Source organism: Pagrus pagrus (assembly GCF_965226575.1).
Source record: "Pagrus pagrus genome assembly, chromosome: 23".
NCBI classification, from domain to species: Eukaryota; Metazoa; Chordata; class Actinopteri; order Spariformes; family Sparidae; genus Pagrus; species Pagrus pagrus.
In genome coordinates this window covers 13,893,985-13,913,624 of record NC_140205.1, presented here as the reverse complement: position 1 = coordinate 13,913,624, position 19,640 = coordinate 13,893,985, and the positions used below count along the sequence as shown (strand labels likewise).

Below are 19,640 nucleotides of genomic sequence, written 5' to 3'. Positions count from 1 at the left end.
GATACAACTAAACCCGTTCTCTTTTTCAGTTTTCTCTCTTGTTTACATTCTCTTTAAGCTGCTCCATGTATGAAGGCTCTTTGACTTCCTGCTGCGTGTCGGGTCATTCACAGGGCAATGACACCATTAACATGATGAATTAATCTTTGTGTGTGATGCCGCTCACATAATGTTGTGTCTAGTGGCAGAATATGATGGACAAACAGATGGATGGCAGATTGACAAATGGACTGCCAGTCAGTATAAGCGGATGGCCGTAAAGTGCCCCTCAGGGTCAGGGATGCTAAAAAAAATCAGTCTAGTGAATATTCAGCACTCTAACTTTGAACAGATGAAACATTTGGTCCTGTGACTTCCCAACAGCACATTTGCAGTCTGCCACATGTTTTATTTATTTTTTGTTTTTTTAATTTTGGCATCATCTCCAATAAGTGTCAGCTGAGAAAAGAACCTTGTGCTTCTTTCTTTCAGGAAAGGAAAAATCAGCCTAAAAATGTGTGATTGTTTTGTTTTAAATGAAAACACTTGACCATGACCATGAAGAGTGGTCAGGTTGCTCTGGCATGATGCAAGTGTTTTTCCACTGCATAGCAAGGTAAAGAAAAGTGACCACAGCAGCGTGGCTTGGCATGACCGTCCCCTGGTGTGAGGCTGTAGCAGAAAAAAAGGCACCTTTTAAATTCATATCTGTATTTGGTTTGTACCTCTAAGATAAAAATTGGCACACTGGATGTTGAGTCACTTTCTCAGGTGAGAGTTGGATTTGTTTCAGTTTCCCTCTAACACACACCTCCTGTTCTTTTCTTCCTTCTTTCTCTTCACCTTTCTTCTCTCACCTCAGCTCTCATTCACCTCCCTCCTGGAGCCAGGTCAGGGCTCATTAAATCACTCTACCTCCCAATAACCTTGCTCTCCAGCCTGAGGCTGCCACGTCATGACTAAAATAATGATCTATAATTTTTTTCTCAATATTGAGATGGTGATGAGAGCACTTAGTCTTGCATTTTTTTTCACTCGGTGATTTGACATGCTAATTTGTGTCTGTCCCGTTAACATCTTAACTATCACCGGCAGCGATTGCAAATGAAGTGAAATGTGTCAGTGCTGCTTTCAGAAACTTGTGCGGCCCTTCTGTCTCCCCTTTTGAACCCTCTGTTTCATGCTCTTTCTTTTTTTTCTCCTCCTCTCTGCTGATTCCCTGTCTCCCATAATTCTCTCACTAGATTGCTTCTAATTTCTCTGATGGTTCCCACAGTGCAGAGGACACACTGAACACACCAGTAATACGTTTGCCAAGTTTACTGTGGTATAGAGTTTGTTGGATAAGAGACCCTCTTAAGATGTCTATAGAAATATAACAGATATGTTTATGAATTACTATATTATAAGTTTACCAACATCTTAGTATTTTTGGAGGGGAAAAAGAGAATTTAAATGTTATGTTAATTCAAAAAGTCATTACATCATATTTTAAGGGAGCTCCACCAATTTAAACATCAAAGTCTGTTTTCAGGGCTTCAGTACTGTTATATAAGTGAAAAATGTTGTATAAAGCCCCATTTGGCTCCAGAGGGAGCTGCAACAAGCCTTATTAAACGCCTCTAGTGATTTCACGTGAGTCAGCACTCGTTAGATCTGAAGACTACAAGAGTTTACCAAACCCCTGACCGCTCCTTATCTCTGCTTTAAGCTAGCACCTAAAGGCTACACTAGCTGCTACGTACTAGCATAACACACCTGAATGTCAGACTGATCTTTCTACTGTCCAATTCAATTGTGAGTAATGTAGGTATGAATTTTGACAATGCAGAAGAATGAAGGGGGACTATCTCTGATTCTGTTGCAGCAATGTTTAACTTTTAACTGTCCATTTTGGTTGGGTACAAGAAATGGTAGCCTTAAATTAAAAATCGTGAATCTCTCAAAACAATCTCAGACTGATGCCAATTGTTAGGTTTAAGTTGTGGGATAGGCCGGGTACAATATATTCTACATTTGTTTGAAAAAGGCAGATACTGAAGTCTTTTGATTTTGAGTTTTCCATCACCAGTGTTTTCTTTTTCTTTGTCCCAGTATCCTTTGTGAGTGTCAGTACATCCACCCTAATGACCCCTAAGATCTCCCCAGCTCACACTCTCCCCCACCCTTTCCTCCTGTCAGTACGGATGGGAGATTTCAAAAGAAAATGGTACGCTCATGGATTATTACCTTTTTCTTTTTTTACAGCCTTTCCCCTCCTGGCACAGTACAGCGTGTTCTTTAACTACAGTATTGTTACATTTCTGGCAGGCTACTCAGTCTTATCTGGTACTGGTACATGGTCATGGTCACAAAGCGTGGTAGGAGTGATATTGGCATTGCCTGGTGGTGTACCTGCTCTGTACAAGGAGGACAGCACCTGTGTAGTGAGTCAGCCTGAGGCACAGGGACCACACGTTGCTGCTGCCAGACAAAGAGGCAGCTCCTTACTGAGCATGTTGCCGTAGGCTGAGGGGCACTACTGTTTATATCTCACAGAGGTGATGCCTCAGATAATGATACCTCTCAACGATGTGTTTTGTTTTACCGTGCAAGTGTGAAAAAGCATTTGCACTCTGTTTATGTTACGTTCTGCTGCAGTTTCACACGTGCAAGAGGCTGGAGTTGTTCTGCTGGCTGAAAAGGTTTTGCAGGCAGCTTTATGATCAATTAAACTCGGTGCTGTGCACAATCCGTGGCCTCCAAAAGTTAAATTGTAGGGCTGGGGAAAGTACAGGCTTTATTCAAAATAAAGGAGCCAAAGGCACGTTGTGTTTGTTCCGCACTTTGGAACCTTAAAGCTTTGCCTAAGGCGAAGGCAAAGCAAATTTATGTGTGGCACCTTTCAGCAAGAAGGCAATTCAATGTGCTATATTGAATAAACTCAGCAATATAAAATAAGCACAAGGAAATATAAAAAGATACACATAAATGGGACTAAAATGATTTAACAGGAGAATAAAAAACAACAATGCAGTGAAATAAAGGAATATAAAGTCCCAAATCCAATTTAATAACATTCAGCGACAAACAGAAAAATTGTAGGTTTTGACTTAAAAGAACTGAGAGTTGGAGCAGATCGTCTCTGGGATTTTGTTCCAGGTATGTGGTCCATAAAATATGAATGATGCCTCTCCATGTTTAGTTTGAACCCTGGGAACAGTAAGCAGACCTGTTCCAGACAATCTGAGAGGTCATAACAGAGCACCAGATCAGAAATGTGGTTTGGCCCTAAACCATTCAGTGCTTTGATTCTTTGAAGCCAGTATATTTGTAATTATCTTAATGTTTTAGGTTAAAATGTAGGTTTAAGTCTTTAACTACACCAAGATTTCTTGTGTTTGACTTGAGCTCTGACCTTTAATAAAGCATTAAAGTATTCCAACCAGTTTAACCGATCAAGACCATAACAAGAGAAATCTCTGTATTGTGCTCTGGTTGAAATTCTTTAAGGCCAGGAAGGGGTTATTTAAGCTGTTGAAAAACAGCCTTTTCTCTGATTTTCTGATGGTGGAGGTTTGATATGGGCCTGTAATTGTTCATTAGTGAGGTGTCTAGATGGGTTTTTTTTTGAGAGAGACCCAGGCCCTCAAAACTGCTGCTATTAAGCCAGAGTCAAAGGTGTTGACTATATGCAGAGCAATCGAAGCAGCAAGAGGAGGATTTTAATGCACAATTGACTCCAAGGTTATGGCTGTTTAGATCAAATTGCTGATGGAATTGGTTTTAAGTGGATGCAAGGGCAATATAGACCGTTGCATTGACTTGAGACTCAAGCAGGGACAGTGAGCAGAAGGCTCTCCTCCTCCACACCTGTTTTTCTCGAAGAGAAGAAAGGAAAGAAAACTGCATCGTCAGTCACCACAATCTTCAGACACTTGGAAGTCCAGAGTGTGCGCTTTTATTGTTTGCGGTCAGTCACATGCTGAGTCAGTCAATAGTTCGCTTGCACTGGAAAAAATGGCAGTTAGGAGGGGTTCACTGCATAAGAACTGCTAGTGTTGTCTTGGTCTAAGTTCCAGTTAAAACATATACAAAACATAATCTGAAGGCAGACGGTATGCCGTTTTTTGGAGGTGAATTGAATGTCAGAGCTTCAAGTGTATCAGTGAATCCCAAAAGGGGTGAGGCAGTGCAGAGGGGGGAGTGATGCTGGGGGAGGAATTAGGAGACTGATCCATGAGCTGGTTGTCAACACGCTGACACTGAGGCTGTGACGTTTGGTCTTTGTGGGGCTGAGGCTGCTTTGTGTCAGGGTGCATCATCGGAGGCCTGGCTGATGGGTGTCACAGACTGAACCAAAAATGGTCCGTCTGTATTTTAATTCCAGGTCTGCTTGGGGGAGGACATCTGCCCCCAAAAGATTCCCGGATACCCAGAACAGATTTGTCATCAATAAAGTTGATCCCTTTGAGGCCTCAGGTTTTGCTTGGACATGTTTCTCAGTCTGAAGAGTCCCCTGAACCTGTTGATCCCTGCGTTGGCCGTGGTCCACGGAAAGAAAAAAAATGGTCTTCCAATTTTCCAGACTGAGACAGTTCAATGAAATCCTGCTTTAGACCCTCTGACTGCTCTCGGCAAACATTACTGTCCATGTCCCTCCACATTTAGATTGAGCCACCACAGCATCTGGGAAGCACTGTGTTTTAATTAACTTACTCATGTTTCTTATCACATCTAAAGACACAATTTAATGTACCTCTGGGAGATGCCGAGTATTTTAGCTTTGCTTCACACATGACTTCTTTGCTTTTTTTCTGTCAGCTGTCACTCTTCGTGATACTCCTATGTGTGGTCTGTGTTCATGCCCAACTTCCACCAGTCAAAGTTGGCTGAGCTGAATCCACAAATTCTGTCACACTGAAGTCTTGCATTTATCTTTAGGTTTAGCGCCCAGATTATCCCATGACGTAGAAACCACATCAACAGCACAAGATTTAACTGGTTTAGTTCCAGTTTTGGGAAAGTTATGTTGACATTTTAAAAATGGCTGTCCAACACACACATCTTTCTCCAGTACGGCTATCAAGTTACTATTAGGGTTGCTTTAACATTTTGGGCAGCAGAAGGAAGTATGTTGTTGTAGGAAGCCTCCTTAAAGGTTTGTAGTTTAAATTAAGTTGGAAAAAGTAGCAAAAATAACAGCAAAGTGGGAATCAGCCTCTGCTTTATAAAATAATTCTGGGAAGAAAAAGATTATGTCAGTAATTACTTGCTCATTGCAAAGACTTTTGTGTGACAACTCGCAACACCCATGTGTTTGTGTGTGTTTCCTTTTTAGCGGCGTCATACACGGACAGCTCCGACGATGAGACGTCTCCTCGGGACAAACAGCAGAAGAACTCCAAGGGCAACGGAGACTTCTGCATCAAAAACATCAAACAGGCCGACTTTGGACGCAGAGAGATCGAGATTGCAGAGCAAGGTAAACCAAATACTCGTCACGGTTCACTTGTAAAAGGGAGAAACTTGAGGGTTACTGCTGAAGGGGGGTTGGATGCAAGTCAGCAGCCAAGTTTTGATCCGAAATGTAACCAGATTTCTTTTAACAATGCCTTTTTCATCTTACTTTCTTAAGCTGATGCAGTTTGACTTCAGGGTTTTTCAGTATTGTGGTCCAATGCATTTCACTGTCAGGGTTTTAGGCAATTTATTTCACCAGCAATGCTTTCAGATGCAGTTCAGCTGTCAGCATTCGCAATTCTAGTCGCAATTTTCTAGTCATCGGTGTGAATGCTGATGCAGCACTCAAACTGTGTACCATTAAACCATTGTAGCAGAAGAGGGTGCAACAGGAAGGCGTCAAGAGCATCAGTCAAACCATGAACGATGAGAAAAATGTTGCAAATGTGTTGAACATTACGGTCTCTTTTCTTTTTATCGATACACCAACTTGTATTTTTTGAGTTTGTTTTGTTCCCTAAATATTTCTTGCATTTCTTGTTGTTTTTTTGTCTGTTTTATACTAAATGTGCATAAAAACGGGTGAATGGAAACCCCCTGATTACTACAGTAATGCAAACATAAGGGCATACTACATCCTGTTTTCATGTTGGTGTGTGTGTCTGTGTGAAGTAGTGTGTGTGTGTGTGTGTGTGTGTGTGTGTGTGGTGCTGGGTGGCAATATGTCCCCTGTCACTATAAGTGGGAACACCACTTAAGAACCAAAACATTAACACAAATTATTCACATGATCATTCCCTAATTACTTCACATACAAAGAGCCTCAGCTGAACCCTGCAGGCTACACACACACACACACACACACACACACACACACACACACACACACACACACACACACACTCCACTTTGAGTCAGTGATTTCTTCAGCTGGACGAGTCGATGGATTAGTGAAGAAGTATTAGAAGGATTAAATGATGGGAATTCCTTCACCATCCAGCTGATTCCTCTCTCCACTCATGTGTTGTTTGTTGTGTTTCCTCCTCCGTCAGAGATGCCAGCCCTGATGGCTCTGAGGAAGCGAGCCCAGGGGGAGAAGCCCCTCGCCGGTGCCAAAGTGGTGGGCTGCACCCACATCACTGCCCAGACAGCTGTGAGTGGAAATACAAAACACAGACACACACATCCTAAGTATAATACTTCATCAGCTACAACAAAAACTGAGACTTGACCCTCTCTTCTCTCCTCCTCAGGTGCTGATGGAGACCCTGTCCGCTTTGGGCGCTCAGTGCAGATGGGCGGCATGCAACATCTACTCCACCCAGAATGAAGTGGCAGCTGCCCTGGCAGAGGGAGGTGAGTGTGTGTGTGTGTGTCCTGGGAGTTTCGTGTGTGTGTGACACCTGCCCGTTTCTATTCTCCTGTCTTAAAATATTCAGATGCTCTCTCTCTCTTTCACATCTTCCAGCATATTTAATATTTTTCTGTCTGCTGTGCATAAAACGCTTCCTGTCTCTTTCTAGGTTTCAGTGTATTTGCGTGGAAGGGTGAATCAGAGGACGACTTCTGGTGGTGCATTGATCGCTGCGTCAATGTGGAAGGCTGGCAACCCAACATGGTACACACCTACATTCTGAATAAAGCCTGTTGAAACATGGGGAAACTATATTTCTTTCTCTCGCTTGTTGGTGGTAGTGCATCTGTTTGATGGCAGGTAAAAGTACAGGACGGATCATGTGTGCAGCAGCGTTTTGAGATGAATTTATAGAATAATTCCATGAAAAGATTTTGTCCTTGAACAGATTTCAGTGAACTTACTGAACTGAGAGTGTGTAAACTGACCCTGCTCTTCCTCCATCTTTTTCACACTTACTCATTAATATTCCCCGTGTGAAATATTCATCTACCACTCTACTTTGATTGTCTTGTCAGATCTTGGATGACGGTGGAGACCTGACTCACTGGATCTATAAAAAATACCCCAACATGTTCAAGAAGATCAAGGGCATCGTAGAGGAGAGTGTCACCGGTGTGCACAGGTGGGAGTCGCTCACAAGGGTTGAAAATATTCCATCGCTTCAGATGAAACCAGTTGTCTGTATTTTTAAATGAGAGAATGTACAATTTAAATGTTCACACAAACTCCGACACTAAGATGCAGACTTGTTTTTTCCACTCTCACATAGTTTCTGGTGTGGTAACATCGCCATCTAGTGGTGAAATGTCACCACTATTACATGTACTGTGATCACACCACTGCAGAATAGGTGTGTGTATAAAGGAGAAGGATTGTAAATAGAGCATTAAATGTTGACATCTTTCTTTAACTTGTGTGTGTTTAGGTTGTACCAGCTGTCCAAGGCAGGAAAACTGTGTGTTCCCGCCATGAATGTCAACGACTCTGTGACCAAGCAGAAGTTTGACAACCTCTACTGCTGCAGGGAGTCCATCTTAGACGGGTATGAAACACTCTCCTGTTTAACCTCAGTAGCTAGTATAAAACCGAGCATGTTTGTTGTTGGAGCGTTTGCAGGGCATTTACAACCACCTCCTCTCTACTCAAAACAGTCTGAATAAATATGAGGCCGCCGGTGAAATAATTGCGTTTCTGTCCTCAGCCTGAAGAGGACCACTGATGTCATGTTTGGAGGCAAACAGGTGGTGGTGTGTGGATACGGAGAGGTAAGAAGGACATTGTTCTCATTCTCTTACAGGCTCAGACACAGCGCTGCTTCTCCTAAATACAGGGCAAGGGAAAAACCATTGACGAATATTCTCTAAAGCAGTGACTCTCAACCAGGGAAACCTAAACACCAGGGGCGACTTTGTGGAATAGTTCTATTTAATCTATTGATGATTATTATACTTATAATTATGACAAATAATATAACAAACAAATAATAAACGGTAAGAATACTTTTCTTTAATTAAAATAAAGGTAAACATGCCTTCTATGTCTTTTTTTAACTGTAAACATCAACAGTTAGAGGATTAACATGCCTAGTATAAGAAATATTATAACATTCAGTTTTGTATCATTAAAGGTGCAATATGTACAGTAAGAATTACAGTTTAAAACTAAAGCTGTAACTTTATCACATTTTCACTACATGACTATTGTGGCCTGAAGAATAATATCATCATGGTATCAACAGAACATATGAGAAACAATAATCCTCAGATAATTTCATCTTTAACTTTATTTATTGTGTATGTCGTCCCCTTTTGAATACAATTCTGTTTTACTGTGTGGTAATGTCCCATGTCTGGCATCTTCAGGTGGGAAAAGGCTGCTGCGCTGCCCTCAAAGCGATGGGCTCCATCGTCTACGTAACAGAGATCGACCCCATCTGTGCCTTGCAGGCGTGGTAAGACTCGGCCTGTTCAGTATCTCATGGCTCACCGCTTGGGTTGACATCGCATTAGTCTCATGTTCTTTGTTGTCTCTCTCCCGATCACAGCATGGACGGCTTCAGGCTGGTGAAACTGAATGAAGTCATCAGACAAGTGGACATCGTCATCACCTGCACAGGTCGGTCCAGAAGAACAATCTCTGTCACGTTTGGCTAGTCAAGTAAAATTTTCAAGGGATTTTCCACAACTGAGGTGGGAGACATAAGATTTAGTCACGCTGTTCTGTCAGTGCTGGCTCAGGATGACTGGACAGATACTCGCTCACCGTCATCAGTGTGAGACAGTTACTAATCAAGTCCTCAGCTCTGCGGCCAGGGAGTTGTCCCGAACACTTAATTGGAGCAGAGAATTACTTGTCTCTCTGCTCCGTTACCTAATGATGCTGGCAGGCCGGACGCGGAGGGCTCTCGTTAGGGCGACTGCAGACGAACAGAAAAGATGATAAGAGGATAATAAGGAGAAGAAGACGCACGTTTTTTCTGCAAGATTTTCCTAATGAAGTTACAAAGTGCTGTGAAATAAATAAAACGGGACAGGCATTAGCTCTAATAAGGTCATGTACTGGTGGACTATTTAAGGTCGATTCATTAGAGCCCTTGGAGCAAAATTCAGTAGCTGGTTGGGTTTCTAGTCAATTAATGATGCTGCTGTAGTCTTGCTGACAGCTGCATATGAAATGATTGGTCCTTCGCAGGTAAATGCAAGCCATCCATGTTCTCAGGTTACAAAAAACAGAGCTGTGAGTAAGTTTTGTTATAGACTTACTCTCGTTTGGATCAACAATTCAGATGGAGACTGTCACTGTCTCCACTGCAAGTTCTGTTAGAGACGTGCGTTAAAGAAGCACAGCGCAGGGCGGTGCAGTCGTCAAACTCAATCACATTTTCAGACTTAATTAACTACGCTACATGGTGAGATAAGGAGTAATTAAATGGAGGACTATAAAAACCTTGTTTTACAGAAATGGATACAGACTCGGTCCACAGACTTTCTGTTTTGGTTCTCTTTTCATTTGATAAAACACTTTCTGTCTGTCATTCTGTCTGTGTCACAGTTTTGCCGTCTCACTGCTCTTTGTGCATTTGACCTCATATTTGGTTCCCTCTCATCTCTCTCCCCCCCTCCATCAGGCAATAAGAACGTGGTGGTGAGAGAGTATCTCGACCGCATGAAGAATGGCTGCATTGTATGCAACATGGGACACTCCAACACCGAGATCGATGTGGTCAGTTACCAACTTGCAGAAATTTGTGATGTAACCTGTGAAGGTTACAGGCCTGGTACTGCTTATTTCTGAAGTAAACTAACAGAGACTGGTGGAATTATACTTAAATTTAGGCTCTAAACATTGAAATCACGATGATCTTGCACTTGTTTTTGAAGTTTCTTCATCTGTAGTCATCAGTTTTTTTTCTTTGTCCAGCCATATTAACTGTTTACAACCACTGCTGGGTGATGGAAAACTAATATACACTAATGATTACTTGAAAGAAAGAAAACTGTCTGACTATTTTGATGGTCAGTTAGTTGCTTCGGTCATTTTTCAAGCAAATTGTCAAACATTTGCTTGTTCCATCTTTTTAAATGGGAGGAGTTGGTGCTGTTCTTTATCAATTATGACAGTAAATGAACGAGTCTTTGAGTTTTTGTCTGTTGGTGGGACAAAAGAAGCAATTTGAAGACATCACTTTTGGCTCTGGGAAATTAGTAATGAGCATTTTGCACAATTTTTGTGGATTTATTGGACTGAGAGATGAATCAAGAAAATAAGCGGCAGTTTAATCGAGAATGAAAATAATCGTTAGCTGCAGCCCTACAGACATTTATTTACAAGAAAATCTTCAGGACATTAACTCATGAGCTCATGCAGAGTGTTTTACAGTGTGTGCATCATTAAAATATAGTTAAATCACAGACATTAATAGCAAGCGAAGATAAGCGTCACGGTGCACTGATTGTTTTCTCCGAACCATAAAACACTGAGACACGAGTGCAAGGAATAGATAAAATATGACAGAAATTAAAGGGTTTTCTCTGAATAAGTGGTCGAGGGAGCAAGAGAAAGTTGTGACTCACCTGTGAAAGTACTTCAGTCTGTACTGATTCAGAAATGCCCGTGGTGGGTGACGGCTCAGCCCGACAGAAATAATCAGCACATGAATGCCACCGAAAACAAACAGTCGCTGATGATGTTGTGCTCATTCTTCAGGCAAGCCTGCGGACTCCTGAGCTGACCTGGGAGAGAGTGCGCTCTCAGGTGGACCACGTCATCTGGCCCGACGGCAAGAGGATAGTGCTGCTGGCTGAGGTACACTCGTACTGGATCACACTCTCACACACTCTTACCCAGAGGACCTATAGCTAGAAGAACTTAACATTTCTAGTTGGAAATTGAGACTGTTATGTAATTACAGATATGATGAGACATTATGGTAATGTGTTTGTGAATGGTTTTAGCCATCAGTAGTCGAGTCATGCACATTTAATGAACTTCCAATTGAACAGCGTCAACAAATGAAGTTGTAGAAACACGCAGCCCTGCGTGTGCACAGTGCAGGTTAAGACCAGGTGTGTGTATGTGTGTGCTACAAGCCGTGACAGAATGAGAGCAGTCTGACAGGGCCAGGCAGACAACCTGCCAGCCCATTGATGCCTCCGTCTCTGCTGCCGTTTGATCTTCAGCAAGTTTCAGCCACCGTCCTCGCCCCTTCCGCCTCCATTATCACGCTCTGTTCCAACAGTTCTGATCCAAAATAGAGTTGAGTTCACAAAATGGTATTTATTGAAAGAAGTGATACATCGTCTGAAGAAGAGTATTTAAGAATAGCTGAGTTTCTTTTAAAGTTTCAAAAAGAGAGGATATTATTCCATCCTTCTTTGTTTTGCAGTGTAATACTGTACATTACACTCATGCATTTACAATTGGCTCCATTGCTAAACCAGAGAGATGGACAACAAAGACAATCTGAGCTGTGGAGGCTCTTTGTGTCCAGTACTGAGGGTTCAAAACCGCACTGTGAAACAAAGAAACCAAACCCTCGTCCACAATATAAACCACACGCCATCTTAGTTTGTCTGATTGTCTTTTGATGAGTCATGATTCTTTTAGTGTGCACTGAACATGCGTACATAAAAATATAATAAAGGACTTATTTATCTTAATAAGGCAATGTTACTGCTTAAAAATGGTATCTGCAAAACTCTTAGTGCAGACTTAACTGCCAATAAACACATAATAAAGTATGAGTTAATCTTAATTAACGATGACACAATAGGTAAGTTAGTTAGAGGTACAATGTGTAAGAATTGGCCACCAAATTCACCCTCAAAACAAACAGGGGGCAGCATATCACCAGAGTAACCGCTAACTGCTGCTTACTTTGGAAGCTGTTGCTCAATTAGTTGTGCAGACCAGGATGGGCCAGGGATAGCTGGTTAGCCTGCTAACTTCAGACATAGACCTCATAATGTCAGAACTGCTATTTCTTCACATTCTGTTGCTGGTTTTTGTAAATGTTTTAACATTTTCAACTTAAATATTGCACCTTTTAAACTCTCATGTGTTTGTAATGTTATTATAAACTAAATTATAACGCTTTTTATTAACGTTCTTAAACAGTCTATAAACTGTTAGCAAGATTCTTAAGTGCTTAATAATGTCATATAGTCCAACAGTAAACAAGTTTATGATGCCATTATTAACACTAATATAGTCTTATTAACATATAATAATTATAATAGGTGCCTTAACAATGAATACAAGTACCTGAATAAAAAGCATTATCAAACTGAGCATTAAAACCTTATTAGCAGTTTTCATTCTGCTCTCCCTGCACCTACAATACAACCTTTCTCTGTTCCTCCTCCTCCTCCTCCTCACCGCAGAGTGCTTCAGTTTTACATACTAACTACCTAATTTTCTGCAACGCTTGGAATCTCCCAGCTTCATTCACTGCAATGCAGCATCTCAGACAGCAGCAACAGTTTACTGTCAGAGAAGAGACGAGAGAAAACAAACAGATGACATTTCAAAAATAAAGTTTTAAATCTTTCAATTTCACTGCATGGGATCTTAGATTTCTCTTTTCTAACACGCATCCTGCACATCTTTTGTCCTCGCAAGAGCAAAGTTAAGTGTATTCTTGAACCTTGTGTCGCTTCTTCTTCCTCTACAGGGTCGCCTGCTGAACCTCAGCTGTTCCACTGTGCCCACTTTCGTGCTCTCCATCACCGCCACTACCCAGGTATTATTTCTGCCTCGTTACATGATTAGTTTTGTTTTGCATTTTACGTTTCTGTCATTAATATAAGTGTTGAAACAAGTTGTTGTGTGTATGTGAGTAACGCATGTGTGTCTCTGCCCAGGCTCTGGCTCTGATAGAGCTGTACAATGCCCCAGAGGGACGCTACAAACAGGATGTTTACCTGCTGCCCAAGAAGATGGGTAAGATTTTTGTCAGTTCCTGAGTAAAACCTGAACAAAGTCTACTAAAAATACCCCAAAAATGAGGCATACAACACAAAAAGAGTCAGATAACAGCTCAGGGAGATTTAAAAGGAAAATCCTTGTTTGGTACTTAAGTAGCCACCAAACAGGAAGTGATTACAGACAGTTTGCAGAGAGCCTGCAGGCATTTTGCATTATCTCCATAGACAACACAGCCAGTCTCGTCTGTTCAGTCCAGAGTCGTCTCCCTGGGTAGCGTATCATTCACAGCAGAATAAGTCCTGTGTGTCCGTGCACACATGTGTGCGTGCACACAGCCTGCCACACTGCTTAACTTCCCCCTCAGTGCATGAGAGCAGAGCACATACATAGTAAATAAAAACAGGGAGCTAAATGTAGGTCAGCGCTGGCTGCTGCTGCCACAGCACTCACTGACAGAGAGATGATGGAGAGGAATGAAAGGATGGAAGGGCTGAGATGAGGAAGGAAGGAAGTAGAGACATGGAGAAGGATGAGGAGAGGAAAAGCTGATGTGGAGGAAGATAGAAGACAGTGCAGTGGAAAAGAGAGAGGATGAAGAAGCCTGTAAATCCTGAAGCCTTGCTGCTACTTCTCTTCAGTTTCTTCATGTGAATGATTAATCAAACACAGACCCCTGCTGAATGCTAACATGTTCTTCCTCTCTCCTGCCCTCCAGATGAGTATGTGGCCAGCCTACATCTCCCCACGTTTGACGCACATCTTACAGAGCTGAGTGACGAGCAGGCCAAGTATCTGGGCTTGAACAAGAACGGGCCCTTCAAGCCAAACTACTATAGGTATGAAAACACTTCAACAAAGCCTCGTAGGTCAAGTTGAAGTCCTGCACGTGTTGGGATTTATTTCATAGAATTGTGTTTAGTCTAAATCTGATATCAAATGAGTTTAATCTGAGCCAAATTTGTTTTATTATGAGAAGGCTGAAACACTACGGTGTTGAGTGGCAGCCTTATTATTATTCACTACATGTAGCAACAACCTGAAAATGAATAAACAGGTGTATTCGCTTACGTACTTTACTTACTACATACTGAAACTATTGAGCTGGTTGTCTAAAATTATTTGTATGCTATGAATGAAAGTTAAACCATGAGAGTCCAATTCCTGAAGTTGTTTTTATGCAAATCAGTGAAATCGTTTAACTCTGAGAAGACTCGTCACTTCACTTTCTTATCGACGTAATCTGCCACCTGTCTGTCATTTCAGCCAACAAAAAGCTAAACATTAAGAAGCCTGCTACCTGAATGATTTTTATATAACTCTGTACTTATAAGAGACCGAGGAGAGATACATGAGAGATTTGTGAGCCTTAAACCTTAATGAATTCAGATAATTGTACAGTTATCGGGAAGCCTGGCCCACAGACACACTCCACTTCAGTCATAAAACTTACACAAAGTGTTTCAAAGGACGCTAAAATGATTTCATGGGAACTTTTGAACAGTTAAGTGTCTTGTTGCTTCCTCACCTTAACAGGTGTCTCTTCTCTTTTTCTCCTTAAGGTATTAAACCAGTGTTGGGGTTGGACTGAAGAAATACAAATACTCCATGAATGGCACAGACTCATAGAGGGAGAGAAGGAGGAGGAGGAGGAGGAGGAGGAGGACAGAAGGAAGGACGGACAGAAAAGTCAACACACCTGCTTTATAATCTGGGGGAAAGGGGAGGAGCTCTGACTGAGCCTGAGGGTGAAGGGTGGACGGAGGGGGCGTGGCTTTTCCTGCGCTTATGGCAGTCGTTTTATTTATTCACGCTTGACAACCATAATGAAAACATTAACTCTAACTCTGCCATTCGCCGTTAGCTAGCTCCCCGACGTCTTCCTCTCGAAGACGTTTTACTTCCCTTCCACGCGTCATTTCACCGCCACCACCATTTATCAATTTAGACGCTCATTTGTGTGTCGAGTTGTATGTAAATCCTCCATCCTCCCTTCCCATTGCCAGATCTTTTATTGTTTAACTATTAAAGATGAAATTATTGATGCTAAAAAGATATATACTATATAAAAACAAAAAACCTGATTAAAAAAAAATCTGTGTGAATGAAGATGACCTTTGGAGATTTAGTGACGGACATTTTTTCCTGTCCTTTTTTTTGTTGTTGTTGTCTTTTTCTTTTCTACTTGTGATCATGTTTTTGTTTTTCTCTTGTGTAATATTGCGAGGGCGGGGCTAGACCTAGTGGGAGGGGGTAGGCGGGATCTCAGGGTCCAATCATATCATGTCTTTTTCTTTGATCGTTTCATTGAGATTCACCGTTGTGTCTGTTTTTAAACATTTTTTTTATGTGTTCTGTCCCTTCTGATCAGCCTGTAGTTTGTCATACCCTTTTCTTTTTTTATATACATATATATGACTGGATGGTGACTGGTTCTTCGCGCTTCGTCACTCAAAGCCACAGTGAAACCATCTCATTGGCTGCTTCTTTCTTCCAGCTGCTCAGTGTTGAAGCGATGAAAAGTATTTCAAGCTAATGAGAGCTCACCTTTTCATTTTCTGTCCCTTTACCAAGAATGACTATACTGTATTAGAAGCATGGCAGGTTGTCAGATCATTACAAGGGGTATACTGTATATTTAGATATTTATATTGAAATTAAGATTTTTCTATCTTTCTCTCTCCTGCGCCATCTAATACCATACTTTTTGGAAAAAAAATCAACATGTCATAAAGATAAGCAATTAAATGTTCTAATGATAAGTGTAATAAATGTACTTAAACCCTAATTTTGAATACTGTGACAGAGAATATTAACAGAGATACCAAATGTGCAGCAAGCTGCTGCCAGGCCGGTACTTAAGCAGATATCTTCAATCAGGTCCTTATTGAAAAGTATGGTGCTGTTAAGATTTACTGTACTTTCCATACTCACCACAACTCTTTGGTACTCACTGATATCATCAATGGGGTTCAGCTTAAAAACTAAAATCTGGGATCTGAATTCCACCATGATTTATTTTCTTTGCATCCATTTTCCCTTAGATCTCCAACTCGCTATCTCTGAACTATTTTAGTTTCTTCTTCCCGAGCTGAAAAGCTCAGACTCTACCCGTATAATGAGCTGGACTGTTGCCATCCTCGTCAGCTCGTCCCCAGCTGACCTGACGGTGCAAATTAGAAAGTCCTGACGGTCATTTCACCTGACAGCCAAGTGCACCCCGGCTCTGCACCTGATCCAATCAGGTTCTCTGCTAACCTGCAGGGAGCCGCTGCCAGCTCTACTTTCTCAGAAAGAGATCAAACACTTACACACACATGCTCCGACTCATTGTTCAGGTCTGAAAATACATTGATCTTCAGATGTAACATCATTCTGCAGCTTTTGAACAGGAGGAAATGGCACAAATAGCTTTGTTTACCAGATGAATAAATACATTTGCTTGCACAATATACAAATATGCCTGCACATTTCATGTGATTATGTTTTTGTGTTACATTTTGAGTAACATCGTCACTGTGCATAAGATTTAGTACCAACCAAAGGCTTTAAAGGTGCAATATGTAAGAGTTGGCCATCTGTCAAATCCATATTCTAAACAACTTCAAAGACAGCCGCTAACTGCTGCTAACTGTAGCTGCTGTTAGCTAGTAAGCTAAGTTATCAGTGCAGCTAGTAGTATGAAATAACTAGGGGCTAGCATGTTAGCATGCTAACATCAATACGATACGATTCCTACATAATGCACCTTTGAAGCAATAGTTCAACAGTTTGGGAAATTAGCATATTTGCTTCCTCGCTGAGAGTTGCAAAAATATATAACTCGTGTCGGTACGATAAATATGTTGCTGGAGCCAACAGCCAATTAGCTTAGCTTAGCATGAAGCTAAAAGGTAACAAAATCCAACCACATCTAAAGTTCAGTTTTTGTACAGATAAAACAAACCAATGCAATGTGTGCATCGGCAACTGAGGTGCTGGTATGTCGGTTTTATTACCTTTTGGCGAAGGCCAGTTAGCTTAGCTTATGCTAAGCTAAGCCAATGATACATATAATTGTACACATGCCAAAAAAGCGATTGATGGTTCCCAAAATGTCAAAAACTATTCCTGTTAAATTTGGTTATAAACGAAATAAAAGTTGAAAGAAATTTGAATTGTAAAGGTGTGTAGGAGCCTCTCAGATAAACCCAGGGTACGCCCATATGCCACCATGTAATGACAAGATCCTACACTGTGTCGCAGCCCATACAAACCTCAATGTCACATTGTTCCCTGCCAATATGTGTGCATTTCTGTCTCCTCGTGCTGTTGAGAATCCCCTCTTAAAGTAATGTGACCTGTTGTCAGTGTAGTTCTCAAACTTGTCGTCTTGAGTCTTATTTTTCTCCCTTTTTGTAAGTGTGAATGTGTGTTTAAGAGTATGTGACCTCTTGAGAGAAAGCTGATTATAGATGACGAGGTGCGTGTGAGTGCGTGTCTCTGTCTCTTAATGTCTTTGTGTTTGTACACACCCATTTTTTGTAGGCCATGGTTGCTTCGTTAACAGCTGCCTCAGGATCCTAGCCTGTGCGTTAGGGGGAGAAACCATATTTTTTGTTTAGTCAGCCGTAAGCTGACCAACACGTGGGTGGGCGGGGGACGACACCAGCATCATATATGTATATACATACTATATACAGATATGACAACCTTTAAAAGTATAGGAAGGTAAAAGAAGACTCTCAACTCCTGTATTTATTGTTGTAAATCCTCATACAGTGCAAACTGGCAAAAATCTCAAACATGTTTTAAGTTGTCTAATAAAGAAAAAAAAAACCTATGTTTAAATATTGCAAGTGATAATGGTAGATGATGAGCAATAATTTAAAATATTCTGTAATCTTAATGAATAAAGATGTAAAAATTGTAGCCATTTTGTGTGCATTTTTTTAATTACTACAAACATGTTTGCTTTCTGATGTGTGTTACTTCATAGTGGACTGATTTTGTTAGTGTGTGTTGTGGGGGGGAAGGGGAGTCGGTGTGTCAGACCTCAGCTGCCGAAGTCTGTCAGAGCCACGGTGATCTCATCCGAGGCAGCAGTGATCAGACAGGGACGTCTCTGACATCAACGGCTGGCTCTGAGCCTTTATTTATTCCTGACACAAATCTCAATCACTGTGTTAAATGGGGAGTTTGACACATACAGAGTACGATGTCATTATGTGGTCTAATTTTTACAACAATCCAAACAATTATTCGAAGATATTAAGACTCTTATTTTCTTGTGATGTATTTATTTTCCCTTAAAAACTCAATGTTTAAAACATTTGCCCCAAGAAACAGCTATAAATGAGTAAAGAAGTATTGTCAGTTTGTGTTCAAAGTAAGAGCTGATTAAAATACTCCTAATGATACCCCATATTCCTGCAAAACCTTCATTTTTAAAGGGGCAGCTCACTAAAAATCCACAAGGTCAAGAGGATAAGTTATCCTAATACTGAGAACATAACCCTGATGATGTCACTGGGGTTAATCCACTTCGCTTTTGAGACTGTAATGGAAACCTGCATCACAACGTTATAGGCCATTATGTTTAAAACACTTCGGCAGGGGTCTAAAACAAATAGCATTATGGGAATTGTAGGATCCAGCATTTTCCATCCAGTTCGACCCATGCTGGGATTAAAGGTGCAGTGCGGTTTCATGTTTGAAACAAAAGGGGCAGTATTATCACCAGAGTAACTGCCGCTAACTGTAGCTGCCATTAGCTGGTTAGCTCAGTTAGCCGTGCAGCAAGCGGTCCATAAAGGAAGCTCGGAGCACCAGGGAAGTGTTGGTGTTTATAACCGTTGGTGCAGGAGCTTTAGACCGGGATGGGGCTAGCTGGTTAGCATGTTAGCATAATTTAAATGCTTACATATTGCACCTTCTTGCAAAATCCCTTTAATTTATTGAAAAGCTGTGTGGACAATAGGAATATTATGTACCTTCAAACTGCAGAAATAACATTTTTTAACAATCTGAGGTTTATCAGACTTCTTCAATGCTGCCCTCCATCCACAGCATATCAGTGATGTCTCTGTCAGTGATCTGTTTTAATGGATTTATAGCTCTGTGAGACACACGTCTCAACTGATTCAACCACCGCTGAATAATTTATATATATTTAATCATGAACTTGCCCCCTCACATCCCCCGCTGCCCTGCCATGTGCTCACGTTGCACCAGAAACCATTGCCTACATACAATTGTACAATCCAATCATGTCATCTTAAGTGGTTTTCACAGTCGGGGGGTTTGTGAGTGTGTGTTGGTAGGTAGAAGTGTTTGCCAGCCTCCATATTAACCCCCACCTCCACATATCAATAATTCAATTCTCCCCTAAAGGGAGGGT

The 19,640-nt window shown here is 41.3% G+C and overlaps 1 protein-coding gene across 2 annotated transcripts in view; it reads left to right on the top strand.

Moving 5' to 3' along the window:
- The window catches only part of ahcyl2b (adenosylhomocysteinase like 2b), a 47,947-nt gene extending 29,775 nt beyond the window's left edge, over positions 1–18,172 (top strand). For both annotated transcript variants that reach the window (XM_084345770.1, XM_084345769.1), the window contains exons 3-17: positions 5,300–5,443; positions 6,474–6,574; positions 6,675–6,777; positions 6,945–7,039; positions 7,354–7,460; positions 7,764–7,880; positions 8,040–8,103; positions 8,701–8,789; positions 8,883–8,953; positions 9,966–10,060; positions 11,045–11,143; positions 13,011–13,079; positions 13,201–13,279; positions 13,980–14,100; positions 14,824–18,172. In XM_084345770.1, the coding sequence (XP_084201896.1) occupies positions 5,300–5,443; positions 6,474–6,574; positions 6,675–6,777; positions 6,945–7,039; positions 7,354–7,460; positions 7,764–7,880; positions 8,040–8,103; positions 8,701–8,789; positions 8,883–8,953; positions 9,966–10,060; positions 11,045–11,143; positions 13,011–13,079; positions 13,201–13,279; positions 13,980–14,100; positions 14,824–14,830 (1,361 nt within the window). In that variant the 3' untranslated portion in view covers positions 14,831–18,172. The remainder of the gene's footprint in view (positions 1–5,299; positions 5,444–6,473; positions 6,575–6,674; positions 6,778–6,944; positions 7,040–7,353; positions 7,461–7,763; positions 7,881–8,039; positions 8,104–8,700; positions 8,790–8,882; positions 8,954–9,965; positions 10,061–11,044; positions 11,144–13,010; positions 13,080–13,200; positions 13,280–13,979; positions 14,101–14,823) is intronic.
- Positions 18,173–19,640: the final 1,468 nt, after the last annotated feature.